The following is a 17,723-nucleotide window of genomic DNA, read 5'->3' on the forward strand; positions in this document are numbered from 1 at the left end:
GGGGTGGTCCGCTCCCCCTTCCTACACCTCTGCGCCCCCACCCCCATGAGCCCCCCAAGTACCCTGAGCCATCGGGGAAAGGGGGGAGCGATGCCGCTTTGCCAGCTTATCTGCACAGCTCATCCTCTCAGGAGCCACGGCTCCCATGCATCCCCCTCCCTGCCTCTGATCCGATCCAATACAATAATCTTTATTATCATTGTCCCATACAGAACAACGAAATTGAAAAATCTACATAAAACTTTCAAAACCCAACAAGCCTGCTATCCCAGCTATCCCAACCTGGTTAGCCCCCTAAAAACTCTGATACCCCATTTTTAAATACAATATACTCTCATAGTGACTCCTTACACTGCAACCAAAATCGCATTTGGGTAGAAACTTCTTCTCAGGTGGCCACCCTCCCAGCCTCCCTCCCTCCCTGGCTCGCTGTAAAGCTGCAAAGTAGGAGCCGCTTACGGAGAGCCAGGGAGGGGGGGGGGCTGCCAGCTCACTGTAAGTGGCTCCTGCCGGTGGTGGAGGGACCCCCCGCCATCAGTACAGTGCAAGTGCGACGTTGCAACACACAGTGCATGTGTGTGACACCGCGCATGTGCTGTACCTAGCGTTTTGTCACCGGCGCTGCCTGAGTGCCATACGGACGGTGGTGGGATCCTCTGCTTGCGGCTGCAGCGGCAACAGAGGGATCCCACTGCCATCCGTACGGTGGTCGGGTGGCGCCAGTGGCAGACCGCTATCTACAGCTCATGTGCGGCATCGCTATGTACAGCACATGCGTGCGACACCACACATGCGTTGTACATAGTGGTTTGCTGCCGGTGCTGCTCGAACGTCGTACAGATGGACAGTGGTGGGATCCTCTGCTCGCGGCTGCAGCCACGAGTGGAGGATCGTCGACATGCGGCTGCGGCGGTGCAATGGCTGCTCATGCCGACACACCGAGGCCGGGGTGGCAGGGCAAGCACCCCCGCGGGGTGCCTTCTTGTAACCCCACAGACATGGAACCCGGGGTGCACCGCCCCCCTGCCCCGACCTTGCGACGCCACTGTACAGACCTATTTACCCTGCATCTACTGTGCTCCCACTGCTGGTTTGAAAAGAAGTGTGCACATAATTTTAGCCACAGTCCATCTACCATAGACAGCCACACTGCCCCCAGCCACCTTTATGATAGTAAAGGTAAAGGTACCCCTGCCTGTACGGGCCAGTCTTGACAGACTCTAGGGTTGTGTGCCCATCTCACTCAAGAGGCCGGGGGCCAGCGCTGTCTGGAGACACTTCCGGGTCACGTGGCCAGCGTGACATCGCTGCTCTGGCGAGCCAGAGCCGCACACGGAAACGCCGTTTACCTCCCCGCTAGTAAGCGGTCCCTTTTTATCTACGTGCACCCGGGAGTGCTTTCGAACTGCTAGGTTGGCAGGCGCTGGGACCGAACAACGGGAGCGCACCCCGCCGCTGGGATTCGAACCGCCGACCTTTCGATCAGCAAGCCCTAGGCGTTGAGGCTTTTACCCACAGCGCCACCCGCGTCCCGCCCCTTTATGATAAACTAAGATGGGTCTGCTTCCTGACCCACCTTTATGATAAACTAAGCTTAAAAAATGCACATCCATTGAAATGAAACAAATCAAAAGTCCCTTGAAAACGACACAAAAATGAAAGTCTCTGAATAATCCCTACCAGCATTTTAGTGCACATTTCTCCTAATAATCACAAATAACCACATTTTTACTCATGTGCACCTTTCCCCCCAAGCAATTTTCTCCACTTTACTGTATGTGTTATGTTCACCAATATCTTCATTTTTATGCACCGTCTCCCCTAACATGCTTTTTTGTAAATGTCATTTGAAGAACTGCATCACAAAATTGGACAAGTGCAAATTTTGAAGGATAGTATTTGATTTCCCATATTGTTTTGGAAAGTGGGAATTTGATAGGTTCAGCTTTAATGCATACTAGTTCTGACTCCAGCCCACCAGGTGATTAGTTTCTGCTTCCTGACCCACAATTCACACGACACTTGGCTTGGTGGAGACACAAGCACATAAGCTGAAATGACCACAAAACAACAGATGCTTCTGATTTCCCACTAATGTTGCCTCTTGACCTTTGCAGGTTTCCATTTGTTTGAGAAACTACCTTCCGTTGTCCCCGAAAGCTGCTTATTGATTTTCGTGGGGCTTATCATGGGAGGGATCATTTATGGCTTAAACGACAAATCCCCTCCGGTCATGGACAGTGACATCTTCTTCCTCTACCTCCTGCCACCCATTGTCCTGGATGCTGGCTATTTCATGCCCAGTCGCCCCTTCTTTGAGAACATTGGGACAATCCTCCTATATGCTGTTGTGGGGACGATATGGAACGTCTTTGGAATTGGATTCTCGCTCTATGGGATATGCCAAGTGGACACCTTCCAGCTACGTGATATATCTTTGCTTCATAACCTCTTGTTCAGTAGCTTGATTGCAGCTGTTGACCCTGTTGCTGTGCTGTCTGTGTTCGAAGAGATACATGTCAATGAGAAGCTTCACATTTTGGTATTTGGAGAATCTCTTCTCAATGATGCTGTGACAGTTGTAAGTATGTCTTCTTGAGACCTTGATGTACATCAAAGTGCTGTTTCTAGGGTAGGGACGGGAAACCTCTGGGCCACGTTCCAAATGTGGCCCCCCCAGGCCTTTTTATCTGGCCCTCAAGTCTCTTCCCAAGTCTCACCCCTCTCCCCAGTCACATCAATTCTCTACAGGCCACATCCTTCACCAGACCTGCATTGCACATTGGACATTTTTGCCTGCCTAGATTGTTTCCTCAAATTCTGATAATGCTTCTTGCTTGCTTGGATGGAATTTTTGTTGGTTGCTAGGAAAAAAGGATATATAAAAGGATAATCCCCTGGATGCCAAGATCCAGGTTTGGGGCAAATGCTCTTTGATGAGAGAACCCCAGCAGAAATTTAAAATCACAAAATATACAACAAAGTAAAGCGTGAAAAATTGGCTGTTAGACCTTTAAAATATGCCCTTCTAAGTACCTTCCAAAGTTCCCCTCTTCCCCAGCATAGAAAAACACCACACATTTGGTAAGTTATTTTTTATATATATACTTACAAATTATTCAAAGGTTAGGTTCATGTGCTTTTCCATATGTCAGTCAGAAAACACAGGCAGTAACACTTGAGTTACTGTGCTGAAAGTTCTTAAATTATTGGTATAGAAACACAATAAAGGCATATTAGAGCCATGCAGTCTGAGTTTGGAGCAACCAGCTCAGACCTCTTTACATGCTGAGCTTCTCAACAACAGGCCTGATTACCTTTCTCCCAAGGTGAGGGGGAGTGACCTAGCTAAGCTTGGCAGGACAGCTTACTCTATGGCATTAACCCCATTCATGTATTAATTAGACATGCTGGAAACCCAGCCAGATGGCTGGGGTAGAAATAATAAATTATTATTATTATTATTATTATTATTATTATTATTATTATTAATGAGGCTGGTTATCCCACAATTATGTGTTGGTCGTTCATTGATGGCATGTGATGCACAACCTTATTGAGGGCTGAGAGTCGGAATGGAGTAGTGGTTGCAGTAGAACTTGGGAGGCAAATGTTTGAACCCTTGCTCAGCAATGGAACTCACTGACTGGCCTTGGTCTCAGTCATTGTGCCTCATCCTAACTGAGTAGTGTGGTGGCAAATACAGAAGTGCAGGGTCACTTCATGATAGTCACAGCCACACACCCCAGAGCCATGCCCCTTTCTAAAATTATACCACCCCTAAGACTTATAAAGTCTTATAATTATACAATAATAATAATAATTAGAGAATGCATTGCAGTGATCAATGCAGATCTCCATGTGTTGTCTTTCAGCCAGACCTACTATTTTCTCTGTACATAGATGAGTAAATGATTTGAAGTGCTCCAATATCTTCTTTCATAATGACTTGTGTTTTCCTTGAAGTTCCATTGCACAAAGTATTTATTGAAACTGAAGAACCTTGTGTTTTCAGTCTTCATAAATTCATAGCTTTGAAGCACAGAGAACAACTCCTTGGTGCTCTTTCCACATGCCTTCTCCAGAGTGACCCTGGGAGCCAATCCTCAATGGCCAACTAACTTGATTTTAATCTGATGGACTCTAAGCAGCCTAAAGAGTGAGAAGATTTCTTCCCAGCGGTTAAAAAGCTCCCCCTTTAAGCTGATTGGGCAGCTCTAAGTTGCTGGAGACAGGACCCTGCTGGGACCCTGCTGCAGAAATAGTAATGGGTTACCTTTCTCCCGCACTGCACAACCCTAGACCACTACACCTCTGTCCTAGCCTACCTCTTAGAGTTGTTGGGAGGATAAAATGGTATGGGGGAAGAACCATATACATGGCCCCAAGCTGCTTGGAGGAGGAACAGGATTGGATATGTGGAAATCTGGATATGGTCAATGCCTAGATGGAAGACCGCCGGGAATGTCTGTATGCTCCATGCTGGGTTCTGCCATGCCGGAAATGCAAAAGATAAATGCAACACACCTATGGTTTCAGTAATCCTGCTTAGACCAAAGGTGAAAGGACCAGAATAATAAGCAAAAATGGAGATGATTAATTTGCCACATGTTCCACTACATGGGGATCTCACCTTGTAGAGCTCTCTCTCTCCATCTCTCTCCATTAAAACCTTTCTGTTTTGTTCATTTCTGTCTTCTTCTTAGGTCTTGTATAAGCTGTTCAGGTCCTTCTGTGAAATGCCGTCAATTAAAACAGCGGATGTGTTCGCAGGAATTGGGAAGTTTTTTGTGGTCGGAATTGGCGGGGTCCTGGTGGGCCTCCTGTTTGGCATGATAGCCGCCTTTACCACACGATTCACCAAAAATATTCGTGTGATTGAGCCCCTTTTTGTCTTCCTCTACAGTTACCTGTCCTATCTCACAGCAGAAATGTTCCACCTGTCTGGTATTGTGGCGTAAGTAGATTGAGGAACTTCAGAGTATTTCAGGCTTGCATGGCTCAGTGTTGAACCAAACTGGGCCTAAAGTGCAAGCTTTCAGAAGTATCGGCATTGTGGTTAGGATTATGAGGGTGGTGGCAGTGGAAATCAGTGTGGTAAACAGAAAGTTTTGAGACATTAGCCCAGGGACAAAAACCTATTTGTTGTGGCTATATGAACAGACAGAAATTGGGATGTGATTTCTTTCAAATGTAGTCTGTCAGGGCAATCCACACTTACCTTTCCTCTGCGCTTTCCAGCTTGTGCTCTAAAGCTCCATGTCCGAGCACCCCTTTAATTGCTCCAGAGCTGACCTTATGAAAACCTGCTCTTTAAAGCTGAACTGAAGAAAATGGCAATCTGTGGAAAAACCAAATAGCTGTTTGCTCTGATTCAGCTTTAGAGAGCAAGTTTTTGCAGGGACATGTCTGGAGCAAAAATTAAAGGGGCACTCAGACACAGAGCTTTAAAGTGCAGCCCTTAAAATGCCTGAAAAGATGTGGATAACCCCTCAGTCCATGTATTGCATTATGATTTGTGGTTTGGAAAGGGAAAGGAATGGGAAGAGCCATCATCATCTGCCTTGTATGCAGAAGACTCCAGGTTCAATTTCCAGCATTTCTAGGTAGGGCTGGAAACCCTTGTATGAAATCAAACCACACAGGCAAAGGCACAGAACTTTGCAAGGCTCCGTTGATCAGCTGACTGTTGGCCCTTGCAAAGCCCTATGCCTTTGTGAGCGCCAGCAATCATAGCAGAACATGCAAAGGCACAAGACTTTGCAAGTGGCAATCGGCTGATTGTTGGCACTTGTAAAGCCCTCCTGTGTGGCTTGGTGGTTTTCTGTGGGCTGGAGATTCCCCACTGCTGCCTGAAGTGGAAAAGTGTGCGGAACTTTCTTTTATTTTCTCTTTCAGAATTATTGCATGCGCAATGGGCATGAAACGCTATGTGGAGGCCAACATTTCTCTGAAGTCCCACACGACCATTAAATACTTCATGAAGATGTGGAGCAGTGTTAGTGACACCCTCATCTTCATCTTCCTAGGAGTCTCCACCATCGGTGACAATCATGAGTGGAGTTGGTCATACATTTGCTTCACAGTCATTTTCTGTCTCCTTTGGAGAGCACTAGGTATAGAGCCCTTGAAAGATGGTATAAGTTCATGCATGGATCTGATCACAATTGCACAGTATTTACATATGCATCCCTGTATCTACCCACCACCAGTGCTATTTGTTCTGCTGGGAAGAAGAATGCAAGCATAGTGCATATATATGTGTATGTGTTTGTATTTTTAACAGTTAATAGCAGCTTTTGGGGAGATGCTTAGACTGGAGAAGTGGTAGAGGAGGAAAGGATTAAATATCCTCTCCACCAGCCCTGGTGTTCCTTCCCCAGTCAAGCTTTGCAATAAAGAAAAAGAATTTCTAGAGGCAGGTCTTAAAGGCCCCAAGACAGGGCCTAGGGGCAGCAGATGACTTCCTCCAGCAAGCACCACTGGGTGCCACTGGGCCCTTTCATAGTCATTGGCTGGGGAGCCTCCTGTGGCTCCACTTCCTTTCTGAGAAACGCAGAGCCTTAAAGTTGCAGTCCAGCATGTTGCTGCCTGTCCAAACATTTTTTCACTGGGTATGTTTTCTGTGTCAGCAAGCAGGGTTGGTGGAGTGTGCAGCTTTTAGGAATGAGACCGTTAACCCCCTGATTGATTTGGAGGTCCAGGTTCAGGGCTTTCATGCCTGGTTATTGTCCATTAGTGTTGGGCCGGGACTATGTGTTGAGTCTTGTGTGTACTGCCTTCTTGGTCTCCATCACTAGCCTCTTGTCCCCTGTGTCACTGCTGGAGTCATTACAGAGCATTGGGATTGGCCTTTACTAGGGATGTTGGAGAATTCCAATGGAAACAGGAGTAGAAACTGCTGATGTTTTCTTATTTGTCCCATGTCCAGAACATAGCTGTCAACTTTCAGATTTGAAAATAAGGGATCAGCAGTCTCGCCTGTCCCGGGGACAGTCTGAGGGGTATCTAACAATCCGGGATAGCAGCGGGAAGCAGCGGGAAACAATGCTGCAATAAGGGAATTTCCCGCAAAAAAGGGGTCCAGAACGGACTTTTGTTGCTTTCAGTTTGCAAACAATATGTAATTGATTTCCTCCCACCATTTGGATTGTGTTTCCTTTGCATTGAAATTCATGGGATGGAATAATACGATGACGATGCTGTTAATTCCATCAGTTCCATAACTTATGTAATGTAGTTTTCAGGAGAAGACAAACTGCAGTGAAACATAAGCAACTCTGCATGTGATGAGTACAGAGTAGATGATGCCTAAACTTCACAATTACCAGTTTAATTCCCTTTCACTCCTGATACCTTGCCAACTTACTTCATCTGTTTTAGGAGTTCTTGTCCTGACTTTCATCATAAACAGATCACATGTCAACAGCGTTACACCCAAGGACCAGTTCATTATTGCCTATGGGGGGCTTAGAGGAGCCATCTGTTTCTCCCTGGTTTTCTTGCTCCCTGACTACCCGAGAAAGAAGCTCTTCATTGCAGCAACCACTGTTGTGATCCTCTTCACTGTGTTTGTACAGGTAAAATGAAGGCTGTGACTGTAATTCTCCTCTGAGTAGATTTGTTAACTACTATTGTAGTTTTCTCGTAGACTTGTAAACTACTATTCTGAAGACGTCCTTACATGAAATTTTCACACAGATCTGAATCTGGACAGTCTCTCAACACACACGATTATTTATTTAGAGCAATTCAAAAACTGCTTAATGAAAATGAAATCAAATCTCTAAGTGGTGTGCTTAAAATAATGTCAAATAGTAATCAACAAAGCAAGCAAAATCAACCAAGTTTAAAACTGAAAACTACCCGTATTTTTCTCCCTATCTTATGGCCCCAGACCATAAGATGCACCTAGTTTTTGGAGGAGGAAAACATGAAAAAAAATATTCTGAATCTCAGAAAGCAGCAATCCCTCTTGCTGTCCTGGCTTCTGGGATAGCTGTGCAGCCTGCATTCGCTCCATAAGACGCACACACACATTTCCCCTTACTTTTTAGGAGGGAAAAAGTGAGTCTTATAGAGCAAAAAATACGGTAAATTATAAGTCATGTTAGGCTTGCTGGAATAAAAAGGGGACAACTGTTGTGAAGGAGTCAACACTGGAGGCACAGTGCATTTTTAGTCAGCACCATGCACTTGTGTGCTTGCATGGGCTGCTGGCATCAGTTGGCATTGCTACTTTGTCAGCAGCTGTGCATATTATTGTGTGCTACCCAATTCTCCTGCCAGTGAAAGACTCCAGGGGTTCCTATGCTTACGCAAGGACTGAGGTGCCCCCTGCCTCCATTGCCACTTTCCAAAAGCCAACAGCAAAGGTGGGCTGCTTTTGCCTCTCATCTCAGCCAATCCACAGGCGAGACAATTGACTACCTTGAGAAAATACCTGAAAATGTGCAAATGTGTACCAGCTGGTGCACATTTGAAATGATTGCACTCTGCTTCCCCATATTACCCGTGGCTTTTCAAGAGATAGCCTAGGCTTGCCGTATTTCAAAAAGGAAGACCCCAGTTATTATTTTTTTACAAAAACACCAATGAAACATCAATTCCGCCTTTGAAATGTATGGCAGCCCTAGGTTTGTCACTCCTACAGCAGAGGATATTGAGAGTTTCACCAGAATTAAATTTCTGGTTGCTGTTGACAGACATACTTGTAAACTCCTGACCAAGATTCTATGATTCTAAGAAACTTTGCTCAATTCGTGTCTTTTTGTGGCATCATGTGCCCTTAATGGGGTGGAGAGGGGTGAGTGGAGGGGGGAACAGCATACAGTATACTGTGCTGTAAAACAAATGTAATGTATATATTTGCCTTGCACTGCCATCTTGTGGCTAAACTTCATCCTTAATTATAGCACATCTGGGACCTAAATATATTTTTAAATATCTAACTTGAAACAGGGAAGTTGAAACTGGGTACTGGATAGTACCCCCCCCAATAGCTTTATTGAGTTTTTAAATATATATATTTTATTTTATTAAAATACAAAATCAAGTGTAAAGCAAACTAGTAACAGAGAACTGGTATGAAATTCTGAAGCAGAAGCAAAAAGGGGGCCATAGACATCGGAAATGCATTCCGGACTTTTGATATAATAGAAATTATATCATATGGTGCTGTTGCTGTTATATAGACTTGTTATAAATCCAAATAACAACATCAACAGCACCACCATTAACATGGATATCCTTTATGGGATGAGCTGCATTTCCAGTTAAGCTCAGGTTTGTGAAACTATGCACATATTCCTATTTTATTGTACTTTATTCTACTGAGTTTCAATTCAGTGGTGCCCCGCAAGACGAATGCCTCGCAAGATGGAAAACCCGCTAGACGAAAGGGTTTTCCGTTTTTCAATGCGCTTCGCAGGACAAATTTCCCTATGGGCTTGCTTCGCAAGACAAAAATGTCTTGCGAGTCTTGAGATTTTTTTTTGCTCCCCACCCCCTTTTTCTAAGCCGCTAAACCGCTAATAGCCTTTTAGCAGCTAATCTGCTAATCCCTTAAACCTTTAATAGCCGCTAATAGCCGCTAAACCGCTAATAGCGCTAATAGCGCTAATCCGCTAATGGGCTTGCTTCGCAAGACGAAAAAAACGCTAGACGAAGAGACTCGTGGAACAAATTAATTTCGTCTTGCGAGGCACCACTGTAATGACAGGCAGGTACATTACAAAGAAACAGAACAAAAATAGGTTTTTTTAAAATAAATAAATAAGATTAGTTGTCACAATTCTCAATAAAGAAATATAGGATGCAACTATGTAATTTAAACACAGGGATGTGTGGCGTACAATTACAAAGGGCTCCATGGTCTAAAGCAAAACTGTTTTTTAAAAATTCACTTCAAAAAAGAATCTGAAAGCTGTACTAAAACCAGACAGGCACCCAGAGCTGTGGTACCTGATGCTCCTGAGCGAAAGTGTTTGTATATAATATAACATTAAAGCAATTGGTAAAAAAGTGATCTTGAACACTTTGGCCTACGGACACTGAGTTTACATCAGATTCCGCCCCCCCCCCAAGAAGTGCTATTTGCCAAATCTTGGAATACCAATAGAATGTGGGGTTTCCATTTATTATGTTCACAAGCAAAGAGTCGTCACCGTATAGCCCATTTTACAGTGATTTATTTACACATGACATTAATGTGAATTCAAATTTAACATGCAGGTTTCAAACAGCATTAGCTTGGGCTGAGGGTGGTAGCCATTGGGATTTCAGCAGGCAGGAATCCACCCAGCACTCGTGGGAAATTGTTGCATGATAAAAGTCTGCAATTTTATCAGGACATGTTATTTGTTATTTACCGTTGTAACAATTGTTTTCTCAAAATTTGCTTTCTCAAAATAAATAAAAACAGTAAAAGAAAAATAGTAGCAGCCCATTTTAACTGATGAGGGTGCCAATTAAGGATAGACGTCTTATTTTTTTGAGGCTATTTTAGTTCTGGCATATTATACTAAACTAAGAAAGCAGGAAGAAAATATGAAGGTTGGCCTTACCTTCTGACTACGAGTAATCAATTTTGTTTGTTGAATATTCTGCCCCCTTCAGCATCTCAAAGGGGCACCTGTGGTTTGTAAAGACAAAATGTAATTTTGCTTTAATAAATTCATTTTACTATATTGATAGGAGAACCCCCAAAAGCTCTCCTTCCCTGCTGTGATCCTAGGGGGAAAAACCTCCTTCTTTAGCTGGTATTTAACTGGGTGAGAGCAGGGTTTTCTTCCCAGTGCAAATAGCTCCTCAGGACTACAGCAGAAGTGAGAAGTGTTAAACCCCATCTCTGTACCTGCTACATTGCCAGTAAAGTTCATCATCCCAGGTGGTTCAGTTTACATTACTGAATCCTGCATGTTAAATGTAAAGGCGCATTGGTGTTGCATCTACATTTGGCCCACAGTTTCATTCCTTGTTGAACCTCATGACCTCCTTTAGTGGGCAACCCCTACAAAAGATGAATAGAAAGCCATTAAGTGGAACCTGCAACAAAACGTTGTAGTGTTAAATTCTCCTGCTTGGTGTGCCTCCTTACTGAACGCTCCATTCCAAACCTCCAATCCCCGGGTTTTCTGCCCTCCTTCCCCAAAGTCAGCTGCATTCTATAACCAAGCATGGCCAGCCCTCATTTGCCTGTTTTTGTGTTTCTTCCACACCTTAGGACTCCATCACCACCACAAGATCTTCTATATTACTTGTTAATATTGTAGTTTTCAGAGCCCACTGACAGGTTCCTCTTGTAGATGGTGTCATTTGGCTCCATAAGCAACAGCACACACAACTGAACATCAGAAACAGAGAGAATGATTTGCCCTGTGATTGATATAGATTTTGAATGAAATGTGCAAATTCTCTCTCTCTTTCATTCTTGTATTCTACGGCAGGGCATGACCATCCGTCCTCTCGTTGACTTGTTGGACGTCACCAGAGAGCAAGAAAGTGCTCCCACCGTGGGGGAACAAATTCATATTCGGGTAAGTTCTCCTCTCTTGGAAAGCAAGGATGTTTGGAAGAGGGCTAGTGGCTACCAGTCATGATAGCTGAGTACTCTCCCCACTCCTGGAGACAGTATGCCTCTGGATATTAATGAATGGGGTGCATAAGTTGGGAGAGAGTGCTCATGTTACAGGTATCAGGCTTCCACCGTGAGAACCAGAACCTGGACTAGATAGGTGTTTAGGCTGCTCCAGCTAGGCTTTAGGTATTTATACCACCTTGAACTCCTTGAAAGAAAGTGTAATAGTAAATGTAAATGTAATAGTAAATTATTTATCTATTTATTTCATTTTTATCCCACCCTTTCCCCAGAAGGCGCTCAAGGTGGAGTACATGGTTCTCAGCCTCCTAATTTAATCCCCACATCAACCCTGTGAAATAGGTTAGGCTGAGAGGCCAGGGATAGGACCTGCCCAATAGTTTTTGGTGCCTGAGGTGAACCCCAAAATGGTGGCCCCCCAACCTCCGGGGAAGAAGGGCCGAGTTAATATCTACATGAGGAACAAGGGGTGGGATGGGACTAAAAATCAGCATCAGGATATGCTGCCCCTGTGGATCCTGCCACCTGGGGTGGTTGCCTCACCTGGAGATGCCAGGGATCGAACCTGGGGCCTTCTGCATGCATAGCAGCTGCTGTTCCACCGGAGCCCTTCCCTGGCATTTCCTGCGGGTGGGGTGGGGTGGGGACCCTTTATACATGGCAGCTGAGTATGTGTCACATTCAAAGTAAATTCAGAATCTACTTCTGCACAAGGTCTTAACTGGTGATTATGGTATGACATTCCAGAAAAGGATGTTTGCGTGTCGAGGTCCCCCAGGCCACCCCAATAACTCACACTTCACACATCAATTTTTGTTTAAGGTTTTTGGCATGAATTTGGCCACAACTTTATTTAAATACACACACGTGAGTGGTTGCTTAGGCATTGGTTACGACTATCTGTCCTTGCCCAGGGGACAGAACTGACTTCCAGATTCCAGCGGAAGCCAGTGAGGGAGAACCATATTGGGGAGAAATGAAGCTGGACATCAGTCCCTCATCTCTCACCCTCATGCCCCCTGGGGCTTGCACGGCCCAAGTCCGATGCCAGGGACTAGGACAAAAGGGATGGCAAGCCCCTGGATTCCTTTAACGGAATTCCCTTTCAGCACCACCATTGGAGGGGTAGGCACAGCCAAATCCATACCCCTCCACCAACCAATTTTAACCAATGCCTAACCGCCAACCTTACCAGTTGTGACGATTTGCTACGCAGTTGGCAAAACCCAAATGGCAACAGCCAATCAGCCAAATGGACAAAATTCCTACCAGGCCCCTGCCCCAAGGCAGATGACCCCATGACAGGCATAGCAAGGTCAGAGGACAACAAAACACCCCCCCCCACACACACTTTTCAGGGAGGGTGGGCGGGTGATCCGGTGCACGCAGCCCAAGAGAAGGCCCCAGGCTGGGAGCCCTGTATTTAAGATCTCTGACCCCTCCCACACTTTAGCAACATAACATTCTCCCCAGCAACACTCCTTGCCCAACAACAGTGTGGTGGCCCCCGCCGCAACACGTGCTCTCTATTATGGAGAACACGCTTTACAACACTCTAACTGATGTAGTGCTTTTTGTTATGTTTGTTTCCCTCTCCCACCACCAGTTTTTTATATATTTAATAAGTGCACAAAATTGAGCATTTTAAGGAAAGGCAGTTGAGAAGATATCTACCAGTGGAGGATTAAATGGGAAGTTATATAGGCAAATTTCCTTTTTTAAAAAATTGCAGTTGTCTCCAGTGGCGTAGCGTGGGTTGTCAGCACCCGGGGCAAGGCAAGTAATTTGCGCCCCCTAACCCGTGGATTTTAGCAGGGGGCAGAGAGCTGCGAGTGCGAGCGCGCCCCCCCAGATGTTGCGCCCGGTGTGGCCGGCCCCCCTGCACCCCCCACGCTACGCCACTGGTTGTCTCCTTTTCCAAAAATGTGGTGTTGTTTTATCTGTGGGCTGATGTTTTCTTGCTGTCTCTTAGAGTGCATACTTTATGCAACAGCAACACAGTTTATATAGCAAAATCCTCTCTCTCTCTCTCATTTAGTTCTTGGATCATTTATTGGCTGGCATAGAAGATATATCAGGACACTGGGGACAGTATTATTGGAAAGACAAGTAAGGATTTGATAACAATACAAGTCTCTACATGTGTAAGTGTAAGAAATAAAACTCACAAGCCTGATTTCTGTTTTCACAAAGTCCCTGCTAGGGGTGGCTCAGCACTGCTTGATGGCTGCACCACAAAATGGGACAGCTTTTCCCTTTTCTTCCTCTTTTTCTTTCAACATGAAACACAAGACTCGATTGTTTGGAAGATAAGTTTCTTTACAAAAGAAAAGAGTTTCCCCATTGCTAGGTGTTGCTCACCCTCTGAGCATTAGAACATTTTTCACAGTGGCACCATCAAAGAGCCAGTAAAGAAGATGCTTCAAAGCCAAGATGGTTATTGCAGATGGGTTTCTTCCACACTTTCAGGATAAAATACCAATTTCCTTCACTGGGTTTAGGAGAACTAATTCCTTTTAAACAAGGGAGGAGGACTGCATGCATGGGGATCAAATATGGCCCTCCAGGTCTCTCTCTGTTTGACCCCATGTGAACCTTCCTTGGCCACACCCTATTTTCAGCCACACCCTCTTTCCTAGGCCATGCCCCTCACCAGGCCTACTTAATCACAGAATCACAGTTTTATAGAGTTGGAAGGGACCATGAGGGACATCTAGCCCATCCCCCTGCAATGCCTAATGTAATATTTTGCCTAATGTGAGGCTTGAACCCACAACCCTGAGATTAAGAGCCTGATCTGTCCTTCAGCTCCATCTCCCTGAGTGTTTTTGCCTGGCTGGGATGTGTCATTGGATTCTGGGAACACTTCTTGCTGGCCTGAATGGAGGGTAGAGAGGGATGCATGGACAAAGAAATTAGCCTTCTGCACATAGGTGAAATTCTCATTTTTTGCTCTGTCCACTCTTTGTCTCTGGTCGCACCCAACACTGTCATGGGGCCTTGGAAGGTTGCCCAAAAAGGAATGCAGCTTGCCAGCCTGTGCTGCTCCTTGCCACTTTGGTTTCTTGAGCCTGAGACAGAGGGAAGGGCTTGGGTTCAGGTGGAAACCATCTGTTCCTCCAGTACCTTCTGCAGCAGGCATGGCCAAACTTGGCCCTCCAGCTGTTTTGGAACTACAGTTCCCATCATCCCTGACCACTGGTCCTGTTAGCTATGGATGTTGGGAGTTTTAGTCCCAAAACACCTGGAGGGCCAAGTTTTGCCATGTATGTTCTAGAGTAACTAACTTGCCTGCCAAAGACCTCCGGGCCTTGGGCATTCCCAGGTACACCTTTTATCCATAAGCCTTACTTACAGAACTTAATCCAAAGCAGACACAAAACAATCACATCCAAATAGCTGCATAAAATCATGTGCTTATGCCACCATATTCTTGATTTCCAATTACTTAGCTTTCCTGACAGACTTTGGTCTTCCTCAATGCGGGTCTGTCTTATCTTTTTGTTAATCTGCTTCTTTAGTCATTTCCCCATTTCCTCTGTTATCTATATGCTATACTTAGAATCTGTCTTGTAATTTGCGAAATTTAATCAAAGCATGTCCAGATTTTGACTTGGGGACAATGCTTTTTTAAAAATATTCTCTATAAGTTTCCCACTCCTTTTTGAACTTTTGGTTTGGCTGTCTCCTAATTGTCTGTCATTTTAGCCAATTCTAGATATTCCAATAATTTATCCTGCCATTCCTCTTTGGTACTGATTCTTCTTTCCATTTTTGGGCATTCAGTATTCTCGCTGCTGTTGTAGCATATAGATTCAGATATTCTCCTTTTTTCATTTGGAATATCTGAATCTAAAATGCCCAAGAGGAAGGCTTCTGGTTTCTTTATAAAATTTTGCTTAAACATTTTTTTTCAATTCCTCATATATAATATCCCAGAAATTCTTATTTTTTTGCAGCCCCACCACATATGAAACAATGTCCCTTCTGCCTGTTTACATCTCCAGCAAGTATTAGATCTCATTTTATACATTTTGGCCAGTTTGTTGGGAGTTATATACCACCTATAGAACATCTTCAAGAAATTTTCTTTTAGTGTGTAACAGGCCGTAAATTTCCATTCTTCGTTCCATAATCTTTCCCCTGCTGGCAATTGGATATTCTTACCAAAATCTTTTGCCCACTTAATCATTACTTCTTTCACCTCTTCATCTTTCACCTCCCACTCCAAAAGAAGCTTGCACATTCTAGATATTACTCTTTTCTTATTTTGTATTAATTCTTTATCTAATTTTGATTCTTCTGTTGCAAAACCCTTTTTCCTATCTGTCTTAAAAACCTCATTTAATTGGTAATATTATAGCTAGTCCGTTAGGTGATGTCTGATTTTTTTGAATTTTTTCATTTTCAATTGGTTATCTTCTTCTTCTAATAGGTCTTTGTATGTGGCTCAGTTTGTTTCCATATTTTTTCTTTTCACTGCAATCGCCTCCAGAGGGGAGAGCCACCAGGGAGTTTTTGGTTCCAATAAATCTTTATACTTCTCTCATACCTTATATAGTGGCTTCCTTATGATATGATTCAGGAAGCCTCTATGAGTTTTAACTTTTTCATATCCCAGGTAGGCATGCCATCCAAAGCAATTATCGAAATCTTCCAAATCTAGTAAATCTGAGTTCTGCAATGTCATCCATTCTTTTAGCCAACATAAGCAAGCTGATTCATAATAAAGTTTCAGATCTGGCAGTGCAAATCCCACTCTGTTCTTATTGTCTATTAATAATTTGTGTTTAATTCTAGGTTTTTTGCACTGCCAGATAAACCTTGATATGTCTTTCTGCCATGTCTTGAAGTTTCCCATTCCCCCTCTCACCTGGATCATCTGAAACATGAACTTCATCTTTGGGAGTACATTCATTTTTACTGTGAATACTCTCCACCAAAGCGACAGGTTCAGCCTGTTCCATATTTCTAAATCCTTTTTAATTTCCTTCTGTATCTTTATATAATTATCGTTGAATAAATTGCTATTTTTAATTGTAAACCAATTTCCCAAGTATTTGACCTCGTTAATTATTGTCAGACCTGAAATTATTTGCAATTCTTCTTTCACCCGCGCTTGCATATTTTTTTCCAACAGTTTGTTTTTATTTATATTTATTTTAAATCCCGCAACCTTCCCAAATTCATAAATTCTTTCTATCTAAAAAAATTTGTAAACTTTCTGCTGGGTTTTTGGTAGTTATTATAAGATCATCTATGAAGGCCTTTATTTTGTAAGATTTACTTCCTACTACTATTCCTTTTATTTCTGGGTCTTTTCTTATTGCAATTGCCAGTGATTCTAAAACCATAATAAACAGAAGAGGTGACAATGGGCAACCTTGCCTAGTCCCTTTCATTATTTTAAAACCTTTTGTTATTTCATTATTTATAATCAGTTTTGCTCTCTTATTTTGTTATAGCGTCTCTATGCCTCAGACGCTTAATTATCATACATCGTTAATGCGCATAGAAAGAGTGCAGGAGCAGGGCTTTCAGAAGTATTTTAGAATTGCAATTCCTTTATGGTAATCTTTGCTGAGATCATTGTATGGACAGAAATAAGGCTTAATTCTCTCTCTCTCTCTCCCCCCCCCCCCCACATTCCCTGGACAGATTGGAATACTTCAATAGCAAATATCTCCAGAAATTTTTGCTCCGGGAATATGTGCAGCCCAAATCGAGCATTGTGCTCCTATATGAGAAGCTGGAGAGGAAACATGCCATTGAGCTAGCTGAAGCAGGGCAGCTCATTTGCGGTCCAACCCATAGCTCATTGCTGTAAGTGGATTTTAACAACAACAACAACAACAACAACAACAACAACAACAACAACAACAACAACTTATCCATCTCAGGAATGTAGCAACCTGCCTTATCCTGAGTCAGATCACAGGCTCACCTAGCCAAGTACCCTCTACTTATTTTTATTTGTTTATTTTATTTATTACTTTTATGCCCCACCTTTATCTTCCAAGGATCTCAAGGTCGTGTACATTGTTCTCCTCCTCCCCATTTCATCCTCCCAACATCCCTGTGAGGTAGGTTAGGCTAAGAGATGGTGGCTGGCTCAAGGTCACCC

General features: G+C 43.8%; 1 protein-coding gene across 1 annotated transcript in view; it reads left to right on the top strand.

Annotated features, from left to right (window-relative positions):
- LOC310669496 (sodium/hydrogen exchanger 2-like) overlaps positions 1-17,723 on the top strand; it is a 33,462-nt gene that overhangs the window by 2,506 nt on the left and 13,233 nt on the right. The window contains exons 2-8 of the mRNA XM_083423685.1: positions 2,118-2,581; positions 4,707-4,957; positions 5,899-6,116; positions 7,384-7,580; positions 11,448-11,537; positions 13,638-13,708; positions 17,258-17,422. Of these exons, the coding sequence (XP_083279811.1) occupies positions 2,118-2,581; positions 4,707-4,957; positions 5,899-6,116; positions 7,384-7,580; positions 11,448-11,537; positions 13,638-13,708; positions 17,258-17,422 (1,456 nt within the window). The remainder of the gene's footprint in view (positions 1-2,117; positions 2,582-4,706; positions 4,958-5,898; positions 6,117-7,383; positions 7,581-11,447; positions 11,538-13,637; positions 13,709-17,257; positions 17,423-17,723) is intronic.

This window comes from Podarcis tiliguerta, assembly GCF_965153285.1.
Source record: "Podarcis tiliguerta genome assembly, chromosome: Z".
NCBI classification, from domain to species: domain Eukaryota; kingdom Metazoa; phylum Chordata; class Lepidosauria; order Squamata; family Lacertidae; genus Podarcis; species Podarcis tiliguerta.